Raw genomic sequence first — 19,546 nt, 5'->3', positions numbered from 1 at the left:
GTTAAATTAATGGAACATGCTGAAATGGCAAAATTGACAATGAAGCTAAGAGGAAGAGATGACAACAAATGTAAGGAAGAATGGAAGATGTTTATTGCATATATACAGAAGCATTGTACACAGGTTAATACATTAGCAGGGTTTTAGGATTACTTGTAATTTTGTATGAATGGATAATAAGTAATTTAAATGGTTCTCAAATTTTACAATGGACATGCGGTACGTTGATTAACAATGGAACCAAGGAAGGGACTAGGGGGAAGTCAATTTATTTTGTTTTTATTTTGTATTGTTTCTTAATTTTATTTTTGTTATATTTGGAAAATTAATAAAATGTTTTTAAAAAGGAGTTTCAGTTCAGCTAACTCAAGAGAAAAAGGTATCAAAAATAGTAGATAAGAGGTGCAATGTACTGAATAGAGAGCGTTTTTGCCTTAAATCTAAACATTCCCCTCTTTTATCCATCCAATGTGTTTTTAACACGTGAAATGCAAGATTCCCAACATTCACAAGGCAGCTAAATAGCCTGACACACAAATGACTAAGTCAGGCAGTATCTGCCTACAAGTTCTTGTTTGCTTTCTCTGCTGCTCTGAGAGCGCTGGGCATGTCTGAGGTGCTGAACATTTTCCTTATGCAAAAGTCATAAAACCAGAGAGGAGAATAGCAGAAGATGAGAAGGTATTTGTAAGCATTCTTGCCTGGAGTGTATAAACCACATGGGCGCTCTGCCAATAATGCGTGTAAAACATCACAAAGCACGGGAGAGAGATCTGACACAGAAAGAAATTGCATGGCATTGAGAGCCATCTTCAGCTTGAGGATGTATTCTTCGCCATAATCTTGCTTCACATCAGGCATGAGATTCTCAAGAAGGGTGCGTTCTTCCTTATTCCAGATCTCCGGAGTTCCCTGGATACCTGGAAGACAGAACAAAACACTGCTGAACATCTAGGTTTCATAATAGGACATCAGGTGTTCTGATGAAAATAAAATAACTAGAAAAAGAGGAATATGGGGTTCCTAAAGGAACTACCCCAGGTGACAGATTGGAACATATGCATGCTAGATTAGGGATGTAATCCGAATCCTGGTACCAGTTTGTTCCATGGACTCAGTGCCCATACCATTTTGCTTCAGTTCTCATTTTGCTATTTTTAATCATTCCCAAGCTGGTCCTTTAGCCTTTTGAAAATAATATTATTGCTTACATTTTTTTATGATGACAACTCAATGAGCTGGCAGTTGCCCACTGAAGTATATATCTTGCCTCAGGGTTACTGTCTGTTCAAGTGACAATGAGGAGGTGACAGACACACACATAAAAAATGGAGTTACCGCCCTTTTGTCATTTTTGAATGCATATTATATTTTTACATGTATTAATAAGCATAAACTGGATGGTAGGAAAAATGACCATTTATTATAATGTCATAATGATCAATGTTCTTATAAAAAATATCTGCATACATCTCACATTTTGATGCACACAAAATACAAATAAAGCTCATTTTTTGGTTACAGTAATAAATTCCACATTAAGATGTAGGACAATGACAGCCCTTTTTGTGTGTGTGTTTGGCAAAGTCATGATGGACAGAAAGGTGAGAGAAATGTTAACGATAAAACAATGGATGTTAATGGTGGTTAATGGCTAAGCTAATTGCCTCAACAGTAAATCAATGAGGCCCAAACTGAAGCAAATACACATTTCAGCAGTGCCCAGTTAGCAGACAGTGAAGATGATGAGAGTAGCTGACTAAATCATATAGGAACAAATGTCCTATTCTAAAAATTCTTAAGAAACACAAACACCAGTATTGGTGAAATCTGCAGAAAGTCACTGCGATTAAGGTTCTTCATGGAATGCCCTTCTAAATGTGTTGTGGGAGGGGAAGGAGTATTGGTTTTCTTTTGTCCTTATTTTTATTATGTATAAAGCTTCCGGGTTAGCGCGATCGGCTAATGGCGGATTCCCTCCGAGCTCCGGAGGGAATCGGCTCTGCTGCAGACGGGTCTCACCGCGACGGCGACGCGGGGACCCTTAGAAACCGCAGGCGCGGAAGCCTGCGGACTTGGTGACTCGGTGGGCACCTCAAGCGCCCCCCCGACCCACGAAGAGCCTTTTTAAAGGCTACGGAGAGGGTACGGAGAGTGGCGTGGTACTGCAGTGGAGCGAAGCCGCGAGCCATGGCCGGAGAGCGCTGACTTTTTTCCCTGAAATTTGGACTTGAAATAACCCGTGAGTAGAATGGAATTTGGACTTTAAAATTTTTACCTTTAAATTCGGTACGACCAGGGGATGTGCTAAAGGGAAGTCCGCACCCCCTCTATTTACAAAAGATTTAAAGCAAGGATTGGAGAACTAAGGTGGAGAGATCTTTTTTTCTTCGGTACGAGTTAAAAGACATTAATTCCATGAATTTGACAGAAGAAGATTTGTGCTGGAGAGTAAGAGTCGAACTTTAGAAGCTTTTGTCTGACCCCCCCCCCCCCGACCCGGGAGTGCCCCTGTGTGTGAGCTGGAGGAAAAGGAACAAGGAGTTTGACAGCTGTCAAAGGAGCTGTCAAACGGGCAGTTAAAGTTAAAAATTTTTATTGTTTAACATCTCTCTGGACTAAATTTGCTATATTTGAATTAAAGTGCTTGGGAACAAAGTAGTTACAAATAACAAAGCAACAGATTGTTGGGAAAGGACTATTAAGTAACTAGAATCCCCCTAGGGGAAACTTTTAAACATTACAATGGCTACAGATGGAAAATTACAGGCAGAGATAGAAAGAATGTTTCTTCTCGTGGGAATACTGCAAGAGCAAAGCATGGCTATGAGCAAACAACTTATAACCTTGAACTCTAAAACAAGCAACCCTGCTGAATGCATAAAGGATCTGACTGAAACAAAATCTGCAGCTGAACCAGAGGAGACTTTTTTGGAACTGGAGGAGAGGGAAGAAGGAGTTAAGAAACTACAGGAGAGTACCAATTTGAAGCCTACACTGCTAGAACATAAAGAAGAAGATCTTGGGATTACCAATCTGCGAAAGATGCGAAAGTGGAAAGAGGAAGCCCATGGAACACTTGGAATACTGGAACTTAAAAGAAACAAGAAATATGATTGGGGCTTCCTCTTTGAGTATGGGAGATCAGTTGGCTTGTTGCAGCAGCTGTTACCAAGTATTTTGGATGGAAGAAAATTTGATGAGACTGTGCCAGAGCTCCTTCGAGAACTGAGGACCAACAAAGAGGGCTACCAACAAAACCGGCAGAGAGAGACTGACAGAGATTTGAAGGCCTCTGATGTGAGGAATCCAGGCTAAGAACTGTTTTGTGGACATCTATTTGGGAAGGGACAGAAACCAGGGTAGGGAGGGAGGGGAGAACAGAATTTTAAAACTTTTATGACTTTTGTGTTTGGCTATTATGACCTACATTCAATATAAAAAGGGGGAAATTCGTGGAAGGGAATTTGGGTCGACCTTAGAAAAGGACTTAATATTTATAAGAAAATTGGACAAGTAAAATTTGGCCAAGTAATAAGAATTAATTTTAAAAATAACAATAATATGTTAAAGAAGAGAGATAAGAACCTGCTGAGCTAATTATTGGATTTGGGATGTATGAAGGGGGGGTGGGGGGAAGTCAGGGAGTGGGGTTAAGAAAGTAAGGTTATGAAATTATACATGTTTTGTTTTTGTTTTCATCTGTGTGTGTTTTTAAAATGTGAAAACCCAATAAAAATTACTTTAAAAAAAAATTATTATGTATAAATGAGTATATCTATATAATGATTTCTATATATTGTATGTTGTGAACCACCCCATCTGTGGATAAAGGGCAGTATACTACTGCTGCTGCTGCTGCTGCTGCTGCTGCTGCTGCTGCTGTTTTGCAAAGAGAGAAGACAAGTGTGCTATGGGCCAGTTTGATGCTCTGTCTGCCTAGAGTGAATTCCACCACTTTCCCTATTCTAGTTCGAATCTCTGAGCGAAACAGATACTGTCCAATCTCCCCCTTGAGATTAGGAAAGTCAGTTGATACAGGGCAAGACTTATTTGTGATATGGACAGATATTCAGCCATTCACAAGAGCCACCAAGGAACAAATGAACCAACTGAAAAAGGCCACAATGACACACAAATCCATGGGGACTGTGCTTCAGAAATGAATGAACATCTTTTCAATCCATATTATTCTCTCTCTCTCTGTGTGTGTGTGTGTGTGTGTGTGTGTGTGTGTGTGTGTGGTCTCAGGAGTTCCCTGGATAGTTGAAGACTAGTTCACTTATTTATAAATGCTATTATAAAAATTTTGTCTGGGAAATTGATGGCATGCTTGGACTTGATGTGTGCTGGTTTAATTATCCTCTGAGTCATGCACACAGGTTCCAATTTGCCACCTCAAGACAAATGCTTCAAAAACATAATGTGGAATGAAAAGATCTATTTCAGGCAGGATGCAACCATGATAGATCATCCAGCTAACCACATTTCCTTTTGCACATTTTAGTTCACAGGCTATTCAAAGACATCATACTTTGTTTTGTTTTTTTTAAATAATTTTTATTGCATTTTTCACAAAAAAGAACAAAAAAGCGGATTTTCACAAACATTACAAAAAGAAAAATTTTCACAAACATTACAAAAGAAAAAGAAAACATAGACAAAAAAAGAAGAGAAAAAATGAGATTTTAACATAAAAAAACACACAAAAAAAACTCACTTTCCAATTATAACCTTCAAAACCTTATTTTCCTTACTTCCACCCGCCTCCCGATCTTGTATTCTATGTAATAATTAGTTCAGCAAGCTCAATCTTTGTTCATTTTGATTCTTGATCCCTCCCTTTGTGCTCTTATTTAACTCAGTCACTAGAACCCCTTCTTTCCTTTTCAATGTCCTCAACATTCAAAGATTTTACAGTGTTTTTGTAGATAGACTTTAAACTTCTTCCAGTCCTCTTCCACCTGCTCTTCTCCTTGATCTCGAATTCTGCCGGTCATTTCAGCCAGTTCCATATAGTCTATTACTTGCATCTGCCATTCTTCCAGAGTGGGTAGATCTTGTGTCTTCCAATACTTTGCGATGAGTATTCTTGCTGCTGCTGTAGCGTACATAAAGAAAGTTCTATCCTTCTTTGGCACCAATTGGCCGACCATGCCCAGAAGAAAGGCCTCTGGTTTCTTCAAGAAGGTATACTTAAATACCTTTTTCAGTTCATTATATATCATCTCCCAGAAGGCCTTGATCCTTGGGCACGTCCACCAAAGGTGAAAGAATGTCCCTTCAGTTTCTTTGCATTTCCAACATTTATTATCGGGCAAATGGTAGATTTTTGCAAGTTTGACTGGGGTCATGTACCACCTATATATCATTTTCATAATATTCTCTCTTAAGGCATTACATGCCGTGAATTTCATACCGGTGGTCCACAACTGTTCCCAGTCAACAAACATAATGTTATGACCAACGTCTTGTGCCCATTTTATCATAGCAGATTTTACCGTTTCATCCTCAGTATTCCACTTCAACAGCAGGTTATACATTCTCGACAATATCTTAGCATTGGGTTCTAACAATTCTGTTTCCAACTTTGATTTTTCCACCTGGAAACCAATTTTCCTGTCCAAATGATAGGCCTCTCTTATTTGAAAATAATGTAACCAGTCTCGCACCTTATCCTTAAGTTTCTCATAGCTTTGCAATTTCACTTTATCTCCCTCCTGCTCCAGAATTTCCCAATATTTTGGCCAGTTAGATTCCATATTAAGCTTTTTTAAGGCCTTTGCTTCCATAGGTGAGAGCCACCTAGGGGTTTTATTTTCCAATAAATCTTTGTATTTCATCCAGACATTAAACAATGCTTTCCTGACAATATGGTTCAAAGACATCATACTTTGGCAATAAACCTTCTCAAACAAATTACCGTATTTTTCGCTCTATAAGATGCACTTTTCCCCTCCTAAAAAGTAAGGGGAAATGTGTGTGCGTCTTATGGAGCGAATGCAGACTGCACGGCTATCCCAGAAGCCAGAACAGCAAGAGGGAGCGCTCCCTCTAGCTGTTCTAGCTTCTGGCTTAGCCACGCAAAGCCTCCGCAGGGCACGGGGCCCTTCATGTATGTATCCCAGGCTCTGGTCAGCTCTCCTTTTAAAGAGCCGCGTGGAGCGTGGAGTTGAGCCAGTGCCACTAACTGGACTCATCCACTTCAACCCCGACTGGGCTAGGCGAGCTGGGTAGCACTTCCAGAGACCACCTTCTGCACAGGAACAGGTCAAAGTGCTGTGGACTCACAGCTTAGTGTTGTGAGCACCGGATTCACTCCCACAAGAAGACAGTCGTCGCACAGCAGAGTATAGCAGAGTATAGCAGAGCATAAACGACTCGGAGAGCAGCTCTGTAGAATATCTTCTTTATTCTATCTACAACTATAATATACAACTATATACAGAGCTAAATGAGGTCTAAACTAAAAAACTGAACTGCACTGAGTGTCTGCAGCTGCTCTTAGCAGCAACCTTATCTATACACACAATCTCTAACACTCAGTCTCTCTCTCTCCAACACACTGACTGACTGACTGATGTTAGGCTGGAGTGGAATAAGTAGAGAGAACACTGCCCCTCCTCTCTGGAAAATCACCAGACTCATCAGCAGATTCTTGGATATGGGAGGGGTGAAATCTCTAGTGCTCCCTCTAGCTGTTCTAGCTTCTGGCTTAGCCGCACGAAGCCTCCGCAGGGCATGGGGCTCTTCATGTATGCATCCCAGGCTCTGGTCAGCTCTCCTTTTAAAGAGCTGTGTGGAGCGTGTGTGCAGCTCTTGGGGGCTTTTCCACGAGGGAGAAAGGCAGCCCATCAGTGAAGGGCTGCCCTTCTTCCTCCTTGGGGAAAAGCCTGCAAGCACCGCACACATGCTCCTCACGATTCGTGAATGGGACAGCTGACCAGAGCGTGGGATGCATACAGGCTCTGCTCAGCGCTCCCTTTAAATAATTTTTTTCCCTTGCATTCCCCCTCTAAAAACTAGGTGTGTCTTATGGAGCGAAAAATACGGTAGCTGCCTGGTTAGAATCTAATAAGCCCAAGTCTTCCCTTGACCTCTAGGAAACTGGCATTTATACAAGAAGACAACCCTTTGAGGCCAGCCACCTCTGTGGAAGGGGAAATAAAAGTCTGCCCCTTTTGAGGATGATTGATGAACTCCTAGAAGTGTTGCCCTATGCAACCTATCACTAAGACTCCACCTGGGACCCTCAATAGCGAAGTACAGGTTTGCACGTTCCTGTGGGTGACACTGGTGTTTCTGTGCCATTCATGGTTTTGGCTGACTCCAAGGAGGTTCCCCCACCCCCATCGTGAGCTAGAGAACCAGGTGAAGTACCAGCAACTTACATGTCTTGAAGCCTGATGGATGAAGCACAGATACTTTAATGCCCCATTTGGAGAGCTCTTGCCTCATGACTCCAGAAAACATGGATAAGGCTGCTTTGGATGCACCGTAGGCAGCAAAGCCTGGCATGGGGATACCTCCTATGGGAGCAATAAAAACAGTCTTCTGAGACTGAAGGATTATCGCATAGCTCAACGTTAGTTATAGCCTGCATGGAAATTCATATTCATTTTCGTGTACATTGCTCCTAATATACACATTTCTGTACCCAATTTTGCCCAACATATGCATTATTTACAAGCAATTTCACACTAAAATAATATGTTGCTACACATTTTTAAATACACATCCTTTGGTTGGAGAGCTGCAGGGCAAAATTTAGGGGTTGTAAAGGCTAGATAGTCTTCACTTTGTCTCTTGGTCTGGGAGGTGTGAAAAGAGGATGGTGAACTTGATAAGCCTTTGGTCGGCTCCAGCAGTTATTTTTTTGGAATGGAGAATGTCTCCAAATTTTAATTCAGAAAGCTGTACCTTTGATTGTTGAAGCTCTGAATGTACTTGTTTGAATGCACACCAGCAGGAAGGCAATAACTCTTCTCTAATTACCTGATTGAAAATTTTCCAAAGAAGCAAGATAGATGGAACGATAAGTGTTTCTGCTTTATTAGCAGCCTATCTCGGTTTTTGTTCTCAGGAGATACGTGCTAAATCCAAGTTATCTCCCTTTAACTTCCTTAGCTACGGTAATTCCAATACTGAGGTCAGATTGACTTCGTTAAACCTCATTACTATGTACTCCGGTGAGCAGGGACTGCGTATAATGGAACAAAAGGGCAGTGACAAGAATGCACAGAAGGGTAAAGTAAAGCCCTGTTTCTCCTGCAACAGTGACTGTTGTTGCAATTGACACAGATGGAATTGGTGTTGCATAATGGCTATGACCCAATCTATGGTATGGGGAGATGCATGGTCACTGCCAATCCAATCCACATGTCCCCAGCAATACGTAGTTGACATGAAACCATTGCATTAAGATTTTCCCTAGGGATGGGTTTGCTCTGTTCCCTTCAATTTATTGTTCTAGTGTTCACTCTGTTCTGCATCACACTCCACCCAAATTCTGGTTTAACTGGGAGAAAGTCTTAACACTAATTCCTAGACCCGAACAGGCAATCTGTCACACATCTGCAGATGCTCATATTAATGAAAATAAGATTAAGATACATTATGTTATGGGAAATCACAAAAATGTGTACATTTTGCAAAATTGCATACAAATGTATGTGTATTATGATAAATTTGCCCTAATATATTGATGAATTTTCATGGGGGCTTTTTATTTTTATTTTTTTTTAAATATTTTATTAAATTTTCATACAAGATCCCTTCACCAAAAAATAGTACACAAAAAAGCCAAAACAAATACACCAAAAAACCATATAGAAAAAAAGAAATAAAAAAGAAAAAAGAAAAAGAAAAAAACCAACCATTCAATACAATTTTTTTTTATATAACTGGACTTCCTCACATCTCCTTTACCCTGCATTATTTATATTAAAAATATCAGCAAATTATTACCTTGTTTCATACCTTATTTTGTACTTTCCAATTATTATACTTCTAAATTTAAGATAATTTTTATCATTTACTCATACCTTAAATTTAAACATATTGTTGCCTTAAATTTCGACCTTTTCTTACTTATAACTTAATTTTCTATTTTACAAAATCTATTTGCTGGAACTGAGATTTTCTAAATCGTGCAGATACTTAACATTCATACAACTTATATTGTTTTTGTAAATAGTCCTTAAACTTCTTCCAGTCCTCTTCCATTGTTTCTTCTCCCAAGTCTCGGATTCTGCCAGTCATTTCAGCCAATTCCATATAATCCATCAATTGCGTCTGCCACTCTTCCAGTGTGGGCAAGTCTTGTGTCTTCCAATACTTTGCAATAAGTATTCTTGCTGCTGTTGTCGCATACATAAAGAAATTTCTATCCTTCTTTGACACTTTCTGGCCGACAATGCCCAAGAGGAAGGCCTCCGGATTCTTAACAAAGGTATATTTAAATACCTTTTTTAGTTCATTATAGATCATTTCCCAGAAGACCCTCACTTTTGGGCATGTCCACCAGAGGTGAAAGAATGTCCCCTCAGCCTCTCTACATTTCCAACATTTATTATCAGACAGGTGATATATTTTTGCAAGCTTGACTGGGGTCATGTACCACCTATATATCATTTTCATAATATTCTCCTTCAAGGCATTACATGCCGTGAATTTTATTCCGGTGGTCCATAACCTTTCCCAGTCCTCAAACATAATGTTATACCCAATATCCTGAGCCCATTTTATCATGGCTGATTTAACAGTCTCATCCTGTGTGTTCCATTTAAGCAGCAAGTTATACATTCTCGAAAGTACCTTAGTCTTTGGTTCCAACAGTTCTGTCTCTAGTTTCGACTTCTCCACCTGGAATCCTATCTTTTTATCCAATATAAAAACCTCTTGAATTTGAGCGTAATGTAACCAATCTTGCACCTTATTCTTTAATTTCTCCATGCTCTGCAACCTCCATTTGTCTCCATTTTTTTCTATTATTTCCCAATATTTCGGCCAGCAGGCCTCCATATTGAGTCTTTTCCGGGCCTTAGCCTCCATTGGTGATAGCCATCTCGGGGTCTTACTTTCTAGTAAGTCTTTATATTTTGTCCAGACAATAAATATTCATGGGGGCTTTTTAAAATGATGTGATCTGTTATGGAAATGTGGAGAACTGATTTTAAGGCTGGAAAAATCAGAAGCTGAAAGAGACCTACAGTGGCATATTCATTCATGTCTAATGAAAACTTACACTAATAAAACACTGCAAAAAGGCCAATCTCAGTGTGACTCAATCAACATTCTTTTTTCTTTGTGTTTTAAGGTTATAGCCCTTGTGCACTGATAGATCACCAATCTTGATAAGGGCTTTTTTTTTTTTTTTTCAGCCAGCACTCACCAGAACTCTGTTCCAGCTCCTCTCAGGTGGGCGCCATTGCCATTATAAGAGAGCAAGGGAGGCGTGCATGGTAAGTTCCGGCACCAAATTTTCTAGAAATAGAACACTGATCTGGATGCATCTGTACAAACAGTTTGCTTGTTGCTGCAGCAATAACAATTAATACACATAACTTTTGTATTCAATTTTGCCTGATATTCACATTTTTTGCAAGCCGTTTCTCCAAATATAAACACATCTTTGTATGTTATTTCCACTAAATTATGCATTCCCCCTGATTTTCTCTAATATGCACTTGATGGCAAAATTTGGAGAAGCACAATTTTCAAGGATAGCTGTATTTCTGTTGATGTATTCTTCTGGAAATACATCTTCTGGAAAAATGAGGCAGGTTCCCATTATAATGCAAACCCAACTACATTTTTCATGATCTCTACAAGTACACACATACAACAGGAAGTTAGTCAGTGAGTTTGTGGATATTTTGGTTACATATTTAGCAGCTTGTTGTTCCAAATGCTCTTCAGTTGGCTGTTTTCTCATTTTGCAAAACCGAAAGTGATGCTGACACTTTTGACAAACCGGATTTTTTCACCTGCTGAAATTGATGAATACATACGCCATTTGGCTCAGCAATTGGACTCCTGCCATTGCTGGAGATGGAGCCTAAAGCAACAGACAGGAGGTCAAGGAACATTTTTAACAAGTTTCCAATTGCCTCGCTTTACCCTGTCTTCATCAATCCCGACTGTCAGGAAGGAAACCTTGTAGTCTGAAGAGATTCCAACACAAATTTCCTTGGCTCGCAGACAACAGTGCCTCGAGCAAGTCATGTTTCCATTATTTCAAATGTTTAACAGGCCCCCAAAGAGAAGTGAGATTTCTAAAAGATGCATAATGTGCTGTTCCCTATTCTGTAGGAACACATCTCATAATGTTATCTTCTTATGGCTCTGAAATAGGGTCCACTTTTAAGTAATATGTTTGGAAAAATTGCTACATTGTCTTTATTGGAACTGTCAAAAAATTAAAGCTAAGGACAATTAATGTCTTTAACAGTATGCACCAGGGGTACAGAAGCTCTGACCTGTGCAAAGGTAGATCTAGGGGAGCGTGAATGGTGCAATTGTACCGGATGCAGAGCTTATGGGGCACCGCAGGGGATGCAGGAACTATGACATCCAACAGAAGGCGAGAGGCTTACATATAAAAATAGGAACTGCCAAAAACATAGAAAAAACTATCATTTTTAAAAAAAATGTTGTTAGACCTAAAACTATATACAGTGGTACCTCAGGTTAAGTACTTAATTCGTTCCGGAGGTCCATTCTTAACCTGAAACTGTTCTTAACCTGAAGAGCACTTTAGCTAATGGGGCCTCCTGCTGCTGCCATGCCGCCAGAGCACAATTTCTGTTCTCATCCTGAAGCAAAGTTCTTAAACTGAAGCACTATTTCTGGGTTAGCGGAGTCTTTAACCTGAAGCATATGTAACCTGAAGCATATGTAACCTGAGGTACCACTGTACATATACAAACTCTATTAAAACCACACAAATAATTCCAATAAAAATAGCCTGGCACCAGCCCTTTCATGATAGGCAGTCAGTTCCCCAAAGCCTGTTGGAACAAAAAAAAAAATAGCTGGAACAAGAAGAGAGTCAGTCGAGCTTCTCTCAGGAGGGAGTGCCAAAATCTGCGAGCAGTAAAACAATCACACTATTAATATTAATCATCATCATCACACTAGTCATATGAAAAAAGATGTAAGTTAGATGGATTGGGCTTTGCTGCTACCTTTGTGTGGTAGAACATTATGTTGTCCCATCACAGCTATGCTAAAACCTCAGATTTCTCAGTTGTTTTTCTATGGGGAGCGGGGAAGCCATCTTTCTCCTCTTGGTGGGGGGAAAGGAAGTTGAGCCCTGTGTTTGGGTCTAACCATGAAGGCTATGGTCTCCATCCCAGCAACCACCACTTCCAGGCTAGACAGTTATATGGAAGCCTGCCCTAGTGTGCTCTGTCCTAACTTCCATCCATTCAATCTTGACTTGCACATTGTTGTTACTGTTTTTGCAGGAGTGGAGTTTTCAACTGGGAATCCTCCCACACTGGGCATCTGCGACAGGAATAAAGACAGCAGGATGGTGAGCAGAGAACAGCCAGCCTAGAATAGCAAGCCTGTAAATATATGAATGGCATGAACATATTTTGTTTGACTCACCTGCCATGCTTGAAATGTTAATAAGCCTTCCTTTGGACTTGCGGAGCAATGGCAAGAAAGCTTTTGACAGTTCAACGGGACCGAAGAAATTGACATCCATGCACTGCTTGTAAGATTGCATAGGGAGCAGTTCGCCATCTCCCGGGAGACCCAGGACCCCAGCATTGTTGATGACACCCCAGAGATCTGGCAAGGAAGAAGGAAACAAGGCTATACAAATCTGACAATTTCAGCTGCTCTCACTTTCTCATTTTTTCCATTCTTCGGTTCAGCACCTTTGTTCAAGATTTTTCTAAAAAAAAAAAGTCATCATGAGAATTCATCAGGATTTTAATTCAAATTTCACATAATATACAAATTTTTGCACACATTTCTGCCTAATATATACATTTTTTTGCAACACAATTTCCAGTAATGCAATGCATTTTTTTGCAAGGAGGTTTAACTAATACATGACTTTTATGCCTATTGTACCCTACTGTATGCATTATTATATACATTAGTTGGCTTACATGGCTGGAGACCTACATTGAAAAATGGAAAAATGCAAATTTCAAAGGATGGCTGTGGTACCATTTGCATGTTGGTTTGGAAAGTGCCAAGCAACTAATGTCTATAAAATACATTAGTGGAAAGTCTCCATAAAACACAAAAATTAATGAGAATACCATACAAGAATCCAGGGATATTTTGTTCAGCTGGAGCTCAGCTCTGGCAACTCTTAGGTGGGTGCCATTGCCATTCTAAGAGAACAAGGGAAAAGTTCATGGTGAGCTCTGGCACCTCTTTTTTCTAGAAAAACAGCACTGAATACAGGGATATGGCTTTGCAAAAATGTGTATATCAGGCAGAATTGCATACCAGGATGTGTATATAGTGAACAATTTGCACTAAAATGCTTGTAAATTTCCATGAAGACTTAAAAAAAACCCCTCAGAGAAACCAAAATGGACTGATCAATCCATCCCTCACGCTGAATTGTCTCCAAATATGCAGCAGATATACCAGTATGTGCTAATTAACAGCAGCCTTTGACCCAAAGATGTTGAAGTGTCAGTATCTGAGAACATCTTGACATATAGCAATCCATTTGATAGTTGATTTGACAACATCTGACTGCAGAGAAGAGGAAGCAACAGGCAGCTGGTATCATTATTTAATTTCTATGCTGCTCAATGCTAAAATAGGTTTTTGCATGGTTTATGCTGAAATAGACTTCTGTGTGGTTTACAACGTTTAACAACCCCTTGCACAGACTTTAAAATACAAGCATCCATTATTAAAGTACAGTGGTACCTCGGGTTAAGAGCTTAATTCATTCTGGAGGTCCGTTCTTAACCTGAAACTGTTCTTAACATGAGGTACCGCTTTAGCGGAGTCTGTAACCTGAAGTGTCTGTAACCCGAGGTACCACTGTATTACTAATTACTGTGTTGCTTTTATAGGATTCTTTTATTGTTAATTTTAATTGAGGACACTTTTTATGTTTTAGTGGGACTGTTTCATGGTGCATTCTAATAATGGATGCTTGTATTTTAAAGTCTGTGCAAGGGGCTTTTATGTATTTTATATAATACGCAATGCATTTGTGTGTGCAATTTTCATGAATCTATGTATTTTTATGGACACTTTAGCCCAGCACATGCTTTTTTTGTGTGCATTACATGGCTGCAGAAATACAGTATACTGCAAAGTGCAGAAGAAAGGTAAATTTCAAAGGCTGGCTGTGCTTTGGTTACATATTGTGAATTATGTTGGCTCAGCTTTCAGATAATAATAAGAGCCTACTGGACCAAGTCAATGGCCTACATAGTCCAGCATCCGTTTCTCACAGTGGCCAACCAGATGCCTCTGGGAAAGGAGAGAGCAGGATCTGAGCACAAGAACAGCCCTCTTCCCTCCTGCCGTTTCCAGCAATTGGTATTCAGAACCATTGCAGAAAATAGCCATCACTGATAGCCATCAAGAGCGCTCTTCTCCATGAATTTGTTGAATTCTCTTTTAAAGCCATCTAGGTTGGTACTTTCTTTTATCTGCCATCAATCTTCCAACATTCAGCTTCATTGTATGTTCATGTATTCCAAATGCAAGCAGCATCTAATTTCTGCACCAAGTGGCATGTCAGATTTCGAAATAGGAGTGTTGGAATCCTGAGGCCTAGATCAACCAAGACAACATTTGAAACTTTGCAAAACGTCATTTCAGATCACAAGCAACACCCACGAGGACTGTGTACACTCCCTTCACAGAACATACCTGCACCTTGCAACTTCCTTCTTACTTCAAGGTACGCTTCTTTAATCTGCACCGAATTGGTGATGTCTAGTTGCAGAACAAAAAGTCTATCCGAGCAGGACTGCCTCAGTTTTTCTGCACCAGGCCCTCTCTCATTCAGAACGGTGGCAAACACGGTGAATCCTAAACTGTCCAGGTACTTCGCCAATGCATGTCCAATGCCACTGTCGCTTCCTGTAAAAGATTACTTCTTCTATTTATTTATGCTACTCATGGCCTTGACTTATAACCATCACAGTTCTCAAAGCAGGATGCAATTATTAAAATAAACACAATCAATAAAGGAACAAAACTGCAAACTAAGCCACAAGCTAAATATTTGAGCTGGCAATAGTACAGCACTCATTTATGTTTCCAACACAGCAGACAACGAGGCTGTATTTGTGTGTGAGAGTGGGTAAGAGAGCAAGCAAGCAAGCGCAGTGTAGGTATAAGAAACCTTTTTCATACCAAGACCTGCTTTCTGTCATGGGAAATGCCCTAGGAGATGCATGCCAAAGGTAGGTGGGGCTAGGGGGAAAATAAGACTGCATTCCAGCCATGCAAAAGCCAATGGTTTCTACACACACAACTTCACACTCATTTCTCCATCCTTCATCCATTCAAGACACAGAAAAGAAAGTACCTTCATGCAGTGCATGATTAAACAATGGAACTCACTCCTGCAGGAGGCAGTGAAAGCTGCCAACTGGGATGTCACTAGAAGGCTATTAGACAAACTCAGGGAGGATAAGGCTATCAAAAACTCATAGCCACAATGGCTACGTTCTACCTCCACTATGAGGAGATCACAGATGGGCAGAGTGCTCTTACACTCATGTCCTGCTTGAGGGCATCATTACACTTCAAATACACACTTTTTCCCATTCAGGGCTATGCTATGCTAACATTACTATTGCTTAGCATTTTTTTAACACAACACTTTCTGCATTTCTTCACCATTGCTTATGCATCCCTGTGTGACTTGTTTTCAGATTGCTCTGGCCACCAAAGAAGGTACACTGTGCTCAGATGGTATCTGGGAGTCATTCTTTGCATACAGAAAAGGAACAATAAGGCGTAGCTGAGAGCTGATATCTCTATAATTATGGGAATGTTGATTTGAGTGGTACAGGGAGTTGTGTGCTGGTGAACACCCATATTGTTCTGACTTATAGTAATACTGTTGTTCTGCACTTAAGTGAATGCTCAGTCAGGAAACTGGTTAGTCTCTTCTGATTCCTGGATCCAGCAAAGGTTAAAATCTAACTGAGGAACCCATTCTTGAATTAGCCAGGCAAAGGCCATAACTTCTAAGGGGTTCTAGGTGCTTATCGAATATTTGGTTGCCCTGGAATGAGGAACAGTGGAGACTAGCATTGCCATCTTTGGTTGGGCAAAATATGGGACAGGTTGGTCAAAATAAAGAGGTGGGGGTGGGGGGCACATATACTTTCAAGGACACCAAATCCTCCCACCTTTTGTGGAGGGGGGTTCCCTGCAATCGGCCTCTGGTGCTGCTATTCCCCTTGACTCATGTAGATGGGCAGGGGGCAGGGGTAGATGCCTGGCTTCCATGGGTGACAAGCCACAGCTCCAGCCCCTTGCCCAGAGGAAAAGGGGGAAGGAGTAGTTGTCAGGTCAGGGCGGTGGAAGGGGCCAAGCGGCGGTGGACCTGCACAATGCTAGACCGGTGGGAGGCAGCTGAGGAATAGCACCAGCGAAAGGGAATGAAGGAGGGGACATGGGAGGGACAGGAAGTCATTCCCTCCCCCTGATGCAGTCTTGAGTAAAATCCTTCCACTGAACTTGGAATTAGCTTTAGGGGGGAATTCCCTGCTGGTCTCAGTGAGAGATTTCCTCCCAAATGCAAACTCCAGCTTCAGAAAGAGATGTTCCTGAAGGCTGCAACAGGGGAAGAAAATGGTTAAATCTATCCTCTATGCTCAGGTGGGAGAATTTAAATTCGCAAAGTGGTGTTGGTGGGGGGAGGATGTGGGCATGAAGTTATTTTGGGGGGCGGGGTGGGGGTCAGAAACTCAATGTAAATGACAAATGAATGAGGCACTTTAATAATGATGGGGGGGGGTTAAGACGAATAAAAATGTGCAGATATCATATTGTATAGCATGAGTAATCTAGAGTGTGGCTTAGATCAGTTTTTAAGCCTATGTCTTCTGAATAAACCACTTGTTCTCATTCTCTCTGCTTGTCCCTTCTTGTATTGCATCTGCTTCAACACAGCACAGATCTTGGCTGGGACAATTACGACGGGAACACAGACTGCAGATGTGATTCTATCACTTGTTTGCCTAATTTGGTACACTTAGACTGAGGAGCGTCTCTCTGGTCCTCTCCAACAATCTGCTTTACAGTTGTTAGTGACTCAGTGCCAACCTTTTAAATGAAGAGAGAGATTTTTTTCCCCTGTATCTAACACTCAAAGATGAGCCAGGTGTTGCTGAAACACAGTGTGCCTCAACCTTCCAGCATAATGCAGAAAACAGGCATGCAAGAGCTCGTAAGTGAACATTGTGTTCTGTCTGCTGGTGTTCCTTGTGAATGACCCTTATTTATTTATTTTAGAAACCATTGATGGGTTTTCCTTCTCTTTCCTCTCCCTCCCACCTCACTGGGACCAATGAATAGCAGTGTCCTTTCCTTAACAAGACACCCACAGGCAAATAAGTATTCTGCATCTGGGCGCATAGCGTTTTGTCATTGGAAGCAGTTTTGCCACAATCCATCAAGTCTGATGCACCATTTAAAGATCTGTGTCAAAAATGAAATTGTGCTTTTCCCCACTCTAAGGCTTTGCTTTATCCAAATTTGCAAAAAGTAAACCTAGGTTCTCTGTTAGCTACAGAACCACCAGCTCATTTTGAATAAAAAGCCCAAGTAGAAATTCCCCAACTCCACCATCGTAACTCAATTCACAGTTCAGACCTCCAGTAATTCTCATGCTGTCTTGATGAATGCTTACTTAAGGAGTGAGAACATACACAGTTCTGTGCTGCTAAGAAGGTAGAAATTTCATATGGCTCCTGATTGGAGCAAACAGCCTGATATTTCTGCACCTGAAAGGCCCCCTGCCTGGAAAAGGATGGAGCAGAGAAATGGATGCTAATAAATAAAAGGGTGCAAGCCTTGGGGATGAAAGAGAGTCAGAACTGTGCTAATTCAGAGATGACTGAGTAACGTAAAAAATTCTCTCAAGAGCTAATGAAAGCCAAAGTTCTTCCTTCTCCTTACCTGTGATGAGTACTGCTTTGTGGTCCACAGGGAGCAGGGCTTGATCGGATGTGTAAATGCAGAAGAGGGAGCACATCAGCGAGAACAAACTCAAGCCCAGGTAACTTCTCAGCGTGGCAAAACACAGGACTCCTGAAGCAAGGAGCAAAAGGAGACCCCAGGAAAAGGGGGTTGCCTTCTCCACACAGTTCTTTTTGGCTCGGTAAAGGATCGTCCCTCCGTAGAGCACCACTGCACCCATGTAGATCAACAGGGAGCTGTCAGCTTCAGAGTGGTGCATGGCAGCGGTCGCAGGCAGAAGACAGACAGGACTGCAACATCCAGGCACAGCAGAATAGGACAAAAAGAAAACGACCCCCTAGCAGTCTTCAGAATGCATGCATTGCTATAAGGGGCTGTATCTTCTGTGCGAAGAGGATGAAGGGAGGAGGGGTCAGCTGCAGATGGGGTTGCGAAAGATCTTTAGGGACTTCAAGCAAGGAAGTTGCAAGAGCAACTGTCTCCTGAATGAATGTATGTATGTACATACATACATACATACATACATACAGATAAGCGTGGGGTGGCTTATCTGAGCTGCTTGCCAAATAGGGCAAAACCCTATGACATTTCCTCTCACCTTTCTTTTTTCTTTGTAATCTTATTCCAAGAAGACTCCACCTTCTAAGGGACACACAGCTTGGGTAATGATTGACAGAGGCAGGAGGATAAGAGTGAACATGAAGCAGCACACCCCAAGGCATTCGACAGCTCTTACATCATTTGCAGGCTTACAGGTGTCACTCTTAAGAGGAAAAGTGGGGGTGGGGAGTGATGGATGGATGTGCATCATTAGTTTAGAGAGTTTCTGTGCTGTCCTTTGATGCTCACCTCTCAACTTTGCTTATTTCACAAATGCAAGAAAGGATGGATCTGTCTCCACATTTTTTTTGCAGCAATTTTGAAATTTTTTTTTTGTTAATCCTCATGAAAAAAATGTCATTGGTTTGGTGTGCCTTTCTCCCCAACATGCACATTTCTGAATGCATGTTATCCACACTTTTGCAAGAATTTTCTCTAACGTAATGCACTTCTATAAGTTGTTTTTTCCTTTAATGTATGCAATCTTATGTACATTTCTGGTACACACTGGCTGGCTGGAGAACTGTACTGCAAAATTTGGTGAAGGGTGAATTTTGAAGGAGAAAGATTTCGCATATTGGTTCAAAGAATGTGAATTAGATGGTTTCCCATTAAAATACAAAAAACAACAACCCTGGATTTACCCACTATCCTTAATGCAGAGCTGTATCCTACTGAATTCTATGCAGAGTAGTCCCACTGAAAGCAATGGAACTATATTAGGCATGCCCATTAATTGCAATGGGTCTGAGGAAAACTATAACTGTATCTAACCTACAGTGTC

At 40.9% G+C, this 19,546-nt stretch overlaps 2 protein-coding genes across 3 annotated transcripts in view; one reads left to right on the top strand and one right to left on the bottom strand.

The window, feature by feature from the left end:
* Nucleotides 1-19,546, top strand: part of SDR42E1 (short chain dehydrogenase/reductase family 42E, member 1) — a 582,710-nt gene that overhangs the window by 535,129 nt on the left and 28,035 nt on the right. The window lies entirely within an intron of this gene.
* On the bottom strand, nt 72-18,796 carry HSD17B2 (hydroxysteroid 17-beta dehydrogenase 2). 2 transcript variants are annotated; one of them, XM_079988895.1, is made up of 5 exons: nt 18,142-18,790; nt 14,872-15,084; nt 12,616-12,801; nt 7,392-7,529; nt 72-920 (listed from the first exon to the last, which is right to left on the bottom strand). In XM_079988895.1, exons 1-5 carry the CDS (start codon nt 18,419-18,421, stop codon nt 562-564), a joined length of 1,176 nt encoding a protein of 391 aa, XP_079845021.1. In that variant the 5' UTR covers nt 18,422-18,790; the 3' UTR covers nt 72-561. The 2 variants fall into 2 exon arrangements, with proteins under 2 accessions (XP_079845021.1, XP_079845022.1); XM_079988896.1 differs by lacking the exon at nt 14,872-15,084 and having other exon boundaries at nt 18,142-18,796.

This window comes from Podarcis cretensis (genome assembly GCF_951804945.1).
Source record: "Podarcis cretensis genome assembly, chromosome: 8".
Classification (NCBI taxonomy): domain Eukaryota; kingdom Metazoa; phylum Chordata; class Lepidosauria; order Squamata; family Lacertidae; genus Podarcis; species Podarcis cretensis.
This window is presented reverse-complemented; position numbering and strand designations above follow the sequence as displayed.

Excerpts from the sequence above, each read along its gene's own strand:
- HSD17B2 (XM_079988895.1), bottom strand. The coding sequence starts at position 18,421 with ATGCACCACTCTGAAGCTGACAGCTCCCTGTTGATCTACATGGGTGCA. Across the intron at positions 12,802-14,871 it reads AAGGAAGTTGCAAGGTGCAG|ATCTCTGGGGTGTCATCAAC; the intron begins GTATGTTCTGTG and ends CTTCCTTGCCAG. Across the intron at positions 7,530-12,615 it reads TAACATTTCAAGCATGGCAG|GAGGTATCCCCATGCCAGGC; the intron begins GTGAGTCAAACA and ends TTGCTCCCATAG.